At 63.2% G+C, this 6,699-nt stretch overlaps 1 protein-coding gene across 1 annotated transcript; it reads right to left on the bottom strand.

Moving 5' to 3' along the window:
* Window positions 1–3,429: 3,429 nt before the first annotated feature.
* On the bottom strand, window positions 3,430–4,473 carry FUT7 (fucosyltransferase 7). The gene has a single exon (XM_009290634.1). It carries the CDS (start codon window positions 4,471–4,473, stop codon window positions 3,430–3,432), a length of 1,044 nt encoding a protein of 347 aa, XP_009288909.1.
* Window positions 4,474–6,699: the final 2,226 nt, after the last annotated feature.

Raw genomic sequence — 6,699 nt, 5'->3', positions numbered from 1 at the left:
GGGCTGGAGCTGAGCCCCCGCAGCCCCAGCCGCCCCTCACCCCGCAGCACAGGAGAGCTTCGCCCATCCGTGGGCAGGTTGGCAGGGCTTGTTTTGGGGGAGTGGTGGGGGTCCTCCCTGGCCCTTGTGCCCAGCATTGCCCCTGGTCCCCTGTGCCCTCTCCACTCTCCAGCCCTTGTCCCTCTGCCCCAGCCTTGCTGCCCAGGAACCATCTTTCCCCAGGGGGTCCCAGCCCAGGGGGGCCGACACTGTCCTGTCCATGCTGCTAGCACCCCCGTGCCTTTGAGCCTGCTGTCGTTGATGATGATTTTTAATGAGCCCTCGCAGCCCCAGCCGCCCCTCACCCCGCAGCACAGGAGAGCTTCGCCCATCCGTGGGCAGGTTGGCAGGGCTTGTTTTGGGGGAGTGGTGGGGGTCCTCCCTGGCCCTTGTGCCCAGCATTGCCCCTGGTCCCCTGTGCCCTCTCCACTCTCCAGCCCTTGTCCCTCTGCCCCAGCCTTGCTGCCCAGGAACCATCTTTCCCCAGGGGGTCCCAGCCCAGGGGGGCCGACACTGTCCTGTCCATGCTGCTAGCACCCCCGTGCCTTTGAGCCTGCTGTAGTTGATGATGATTTTTAATTTTTTTTTTTCTTAATCATATTCCCTCTGGCAATGAAATAAATCTCAGTTCTTTGGGGCATGAGAGCGAGTTAATCCTTTCCTTGCCTCCCTTGTACTCCTGCGCCTGCATGGTGCCAGGCAGCCCAGTGGCATGGGTTTGGCTGCATGCGGGGGCACAGCGGGGCTGGACCGGTGCACCCAAATAGGGCTGACCTGTCCCCATCGTGCCAGCAACACCCGGCTCTTGGCTGCCTGCAGCCTGGCCCACCACCAGGAGTTGTGACAGCTTGGCCCTCAAAGGACACCAGCTTGTCGGGGCTGTGCCCCCCAAAGCAGAGGTGGTCAAGAGTGTGGCGGGGATCACCTTCCACCCTGTCTGAGCTGCTGTTTTTCCCATAGCTGCTTTTGGGAAGGGTGGAAGCACAGTGGGATCTCATTTGCAGGCTGCTCCAGCAGATACTGTGGACAGGGAAGGACTGGGCAGGGATGTAGCCGGAGCTGCAGCGCTCCCAGTCCCGGGGTGGGCAGGGGAGAGGTATCAGAAGCCTGGGGCTGTCCTTGCCACGTGGCTGCCAGCGCGGCACCGGCGGGCAAGGCATGCTCCGGTGTGAGCGGTCCAGCCGAGGCAGCCTCACGGTGGCCGTGCCAGGTGGTGCCAGCCCAGCCAGGCAGGTGCGGGTGGGCACCAGGGACTGAGCTAGTGGGGATTGGGGGTGCCAGCCCGGCCAGGAGAAGCAAGTGTCTGGGGGATGACACCTCGCTTTTCACCACCATGGCCTCTGCAGCCTGGTTTGCCACCAGCCTGCGCCCCTGAGGGATTTTTCCCCTGAGCAGAAGCAATGAAATGACCAAGCCTGTAGGGGAACTTTGAAAAGCCCCTTTTCAGCTTGGCTGCCAGTAAACGATGGGTTTGCTCTCTGGGGCTGGCCTGCAGCCTTGCTCCCACGGGCCGGGCAGGAGCAGGGTCACTGCAGGCAGCTGCTCGCGGAGCACCTTGGGACCCTGCAAAGGGCTGGGGTGCACACCAGGCTGGGTGCCAGCCCCATGGGGCGGGATCCCCTTGGCTCGCCCTGTGTCCCCGCTTGCTCCCCAGTGCCTGGGTGCCCAGGGCCACGTCCCTGTCTGCCTGCAGGGTGGGGGCATGGCACCTGCTGGAAACTGTCCCCCCTGCCGCTGCTGCCCTTTGCTGCCCAGGCAGGAGCCCCGGCCCCTCACAGGATCCCCAAATCCCGCTGCCCCAGTGCGCTGCTTGAGGGCGCTCGGAGCCCCTCCTGCTCTGTTTTCGGTTGACCCAGAAGACAAAACAAGACAGAAATCCGGAAGCCACAGAAATCAGAAGAGCGCGGTGTGCCCGTCAAACTGCAACCCGGTGAGGGCTGGGCCAGGCTGGGTGAGCAGCTGCCGGGGCCAGGAACGCAGCGAAGCGCCAGCCGGGGTAGAAATGTCCCCTCTGCTGAGGGGGTGTCACCGCACACCTGAGCCCTGCTGCACCCCAGGCATGGGGAGCAGGTCCCAGAGGGCAGCAGGCAGCTTGCGTGGTGGCAAGGGTGGGGTTGGGCGACTTTGGGGCTGCAGTGAGGGAAACCGGGGGAAACCTGTGACAAAATTTATATCGGGGGTTGATGGCACCGAGCTGAGGGGCATGGAGGAAGGCAGGGATGGAGCAGCTGTGTCCCACCCCCTGGTCCTGTCACCCAACCCTGACATCCACCATTGATCCCAGATGGGTGCTTCCCCTCGGGGTGTCTGGGCATTGCCTCTGCCCACGTGCAGGGTGTGTGCGCTGCAGGGTGCCCATGGAGCAGGATGCACACAGTGCAGGGTGCTCTCTTATGTAGGGTGCCCGTGGTGCAGGGTGTGTGCATGGTGCAGGGTGCCCACAGTGCGGCGTGTGCATGGCACAGGGTCCAGCACTGCAGGGTGCTGGTAGTGCGGGTGCCTGGGGTACGTGGTGCGTGCGTGGTGCAGAGTGTGCAGGGGCTTGGCAGTGCCAAGTACACACGGAGCAGGCTGCCGGTGCCGCAGGGTCCCCACGGGATCAGCTTCACTCTGGGCTCGCTGCAAGGCTCTGGACACCTCTGCCTCGCTGGCTTCCTGATGCAACAGGGCAGGCGTGCCGGCAGGGGAGCGAGAAACCACAGCATCCCTCTCTGACTTGGCCTGGCACTGAGCAGGCTGAGATTGTTCTCAAGAGCATCCGGTGTCCTGCCGGTCCTTGCTGACATGGTGACACCCGCAGCTTCGAGTGGGGGTGGGTGGGGGAAATGGGTGCTGCTGGGCTGTGCCGGGAAGTGGCGGAGCAGAGGCTGTGCTCTCTGTCCCTGCCACGGGTTGCTGGGCCCCCCCGGGCTGCCCCGAGCTTGGCTCCTCCACCCCAGCCAGAAATGTCACTATGGGGCCTCTGCCACCGGGGCTTCGCCACTCAGCAGAAGGTGCTGGGTGGGGCATGGAGCGATTGCAGCAGAAGGTTGGGGAGCCCTGAGCCCCCTGCCAGCCCCCTGCCCTGCCCAGCCCCTGCGCCACACGCAGAGCCTCTGCAGCACTGTGTCATTTATTTCCAAAGCACCCTCTCATCCTGCCAGCACCCTGGCAAGGTAGGTCAGTGTTGGGTCTGGGGCAGGAGTTAGTCCCATTTTGCAAGAAGTTAAGTCACACGGAGTTGCTCAAGGTCCCAGTGTGGCAACAGCCAGGCTGGGAGGAGAGGTCGGGGCTCCTGTGTCCCTCCCTGCCCCATGTCCTGGTCTGTAGGAGGGTGCCCCATGCTCCCCCCACCCCAGTATCCTCTGCCCAGATGCATCCCCGATGGTCCCAGTACACACCAGCCCCATGCTAGGTGTTGAACCAGCTTGCCAGGTCAGGATAGACACGGCCGCGGGGCAGGCTGGGGTAGGCAGTGCAGATGGTGCAGATCCGCTCCCTCCAGTCGGTATAGAGCTTCACGCTGTACTTCTTCTGCCAGGCAAAGAACTGCCGGTAGCGGCTGGAGTTCATGGTCTTCAGGAAGGTGGCCAGCTCCGCCAGGGAACCAAAGTCATCGACGTGAATGAAGGAGTCTGTAGGAATGAACTGCTCGTAGTTGGCCCGGGGAGGCCCCAGCACCACAGGCACGGTGCCTGCCATCAGCGAGTTCCTCCAGAGCTTCTCGGTGATGTAGTCCTGGTGGATGGAGTTCTCGAAGGCCAGGTAGAACTTGGACTTGGATGTTGTTGGCAAGAGGCAGTCCTTGCAAAGTGGCTTTTTGTTTGCTTTCCCGTATATGTTCACGTGGAGGTACCTGGAGAGGTTTTTGTAGATTTCGGCTCTTTTCTGAGTCCTGTGGTAGTTGCTGATAACCCAGGACACCAAGTTGGTCTTTGTGGGGATGTTCATGGTGGCCGACTGGTTGGGCACAAGCTTGCCGTAGGGGATGAAGATGTCCGAGTCCTGTCTGTAGGTCATCACCCAGTTGAAGGTCTGGTTCCATCCCGCTAGAGCTTTAGTGTTGGAGGGGGACTCCAGGGAGACCCACACCCAGTTCTGCCCCGGTGGCCTCTCCTTGGGCAGCCTGTCCCTGCCCGGCTGGAGCCTGGCATGGGGGAACACCACCACGTTCGCCTGGCCCAGGAGCCGCCGCTCCGTGGTAAGCCAGCAGCCCGCGATGCCATACAGCTCATGGCAAATGTCCCCGCTGATGTTGGGAACCTGCTTTGAGGGCCATTTCCACACCAGGACCACCAGCGGCTTAGTGTGCTTGGGCACTTCTCTGGAGACCTCAGAGGGGTTTAGGAAGCACCTCAGGTTCCAGAGGGTGGTTACAAACACTCCAGCAGTGACCACCGCCTTCAGACCAGGCCGGCCCCACGTCGGCCGTGGCAGCAGCGATGTCCGGAGCATGCTGCCAGGCAGGCTGTCACCTTCTCAGGTGACAGAGCTGACACCTGGGAGAGAGGAGAGGCCACCAAGGGTTGTCAGCTCAGCTTGCCGGGGGTGAGGGATGTTGGGGAGGCGCTGGGGCCAGAGTGGATGGAGAAAGGGCTTCTCCATGAAACCTGGGCCCCAGTGTCACCCCTGGTCATTCTGCTGGTCCCCGGCCCCCTGCCCAAGGGGGGGACTGGAGTGTCCTGCCTGAGAAGTCCCCCCTCACCCCAGCACCCTCCTGCGGCGATGGCAGGGCTCTCCCCAGGCTCAGGGTGCTCTCCCCAGCCACCAAGGGCACGGGGAGCCCCAGCAGGCTGGGAGCTCACAGCCTTGGTGCCCCACACTTGTATTTTATTTTCGGGGTGTCACAGATGGCCAGTGCCCTGCAGGCAGGGCAGTGCAGGCAGGGGGCCATTTAGGGCTGCCGCTGGTGGGGCTCAGCCTGCAGGCCCATGGGAATCCCATCCACGAGATGCTTGCCCCACCACGGTGCCCATCTGCCCGCCTCAGGCCTCCGCTGGCAGTGCTGCGCTTTAACCAGCGGCACTGATGGGAAGGGAGAGCAGCGGCAGGGGCGGTGAGTGGGACGCTTGGCCGGGCTGGGGACTGGCCGCCAGCTCGAGCCCACCTGGGAGTGCCGGTCCCAGGGGCAGGGCTCAGTGCCCATGGGCCACCCACAGTGTTCCACACCAAAGGCGGTTTCGCTTTTGAGGTAACCTAAAAACACATTGGCTGCCCGAGCCCCACTGCTGGCCAGGGCTGTGCTGGTTCCTCTACGATTTTGGAACCTCCTGAAAAGCAGTGGCCTGCTTTCCCACCCCAGCTGCTGCAGCTTTGCTGCAAAAAAGTCCCTTCCCTGCCTTGGCCAGCTCTGTCTGTCCTGCTAAAATACACAAGCTAAGTTTAGGCTCCAGAAGAACTCGGCATCCGAAGCAGGGAGGGTTGGGAAAGCTTTGCCGGCTCCTTGCACTGCATACCGGTGCTTTGGGTCCCTCTGCCCACCGGTCCCCAGCAGCGGGGATGATGCCCCCATTTTGAGGATGCTCTGGGAGGGGACACCCCACTCCGGCAGTGCCAGGAGCTGACCCATTTCTCAGCCCCTCTCCCCACGACGGGCGGTTGTGCTGAGCTCAGACTTACCGGGAAAGGGCTGGCACGGCGGCGTGTGAGGTGCCCAAGTGCGTCTGCCCAGGCAGCTGCCGGCGCTGGGCTGTGGCACTTGAGGACTTCCTCTTTTCTGCGGTTTTGCCTCGTCCCGGCCCCACAGCAAGTCCTCCCTGCTGCACGCGGCAGCTGGCACAGCCCACTCCCAGCACTTCCCCTGTGCTGCGCGGGCAGCGATGTTCCCCACGGCTGGGTGCGTGTCCCAGGGGCGGGTGCACGCCCATGGCCGGATGGGTGCCCCATGGCCGGGTGGGTGCCTCGTGGCTCGTGCATGCCCCATATCTGAGAGGGTGCCCCATGGCTGGGTGCATGCCCTGTAGCAAGGTGGGTGCCCTGTGGCTGAGTGGGTGCCCCATGGCTGTGGGAGTGTCCCATGGCTGGGCAGGTGCTACATGGCTAAGTACGCACCCCATAGATGTATGGGTGCCTCGTGGCTGGGTAGGTGCCCGTGGCTGGTGCATGCCCTGTGACTGCCTCATGGCTGGGTGCTGCACATGGCTAGGTGCGTGCCCTCCGGCCAGGTGCATGCCCCATGCCAGGGTGGGACACTGTTGTCCAGTGCATGCCCCATGGCAGGTGCTGCCCCACAACAGTGCCCTGGCACCCCTGGGAAAGGCTCCCGGTGCAGGTGCTGCTCACAGCTCTGTGCCTGCACACCCTGCCCCATCCCTCTGTGCTTCCCCCGCCACCCTCCGGCCGGGCTGTGGCTCCTTGGAGAAGGTGCATGTGGCTCCACGTGGGATTTCAGTTCCCTAAAGGGGATTCCCAGGTGCCAGGTTTGAAACTGAGCCTAAATCGTGGCTCCTTTCTGCCAAGCGCCTCTCCCGTCCCAGCTGCCAGCCAGGGACTCGATGCCCTGGCTGGGCTGCAGTTTTCCAAGGTACCTGTCCTCAGTTTGCCTGCCGGAGCCATCGCCGTGCAGGGGGTAAAGCCGCCCAACGGGGCTGTGCTGAGCCCATGGGGCAGCTCTGCTAGCTGGCAGCTTTGTGCCAAAGCACACCTCACAAACACTCTTTTCTGAGACCACTAATACATCAT

The sequence above is a fragment of the Aptenodytes forsteri genome, unplaced genomic scaffold, assembly GCF_000699145.1.
Source record: "Aptenodytes forsteri isolate BGI_AS27 unplaced genomic scaffold, ASM69914v1 Scaffold494, whole genome shotgun sequence".
Classification (NCBI taxonomy): Eukaryota; Metazoa; Chordata; class Aves; order Sphenisciformes; family Spheniscidae; genus Aptenodytes; species Aptenodytes forsteri.
Note: the sequence above shows the minus strand (reverse complement) of the source record. Positions and strands in the feature narration are given on the sequence as shown.

Bases quoted from the DNA above. Each gene is read 5' to 3' on its own strand.
- FUT7 (XM_009290634.1), bottom strand. From the start codon at position 4,473: ATGCTCCGGACATCGCTGCTGCCACGGCCGACGTGGGGCCGGCCTGGT.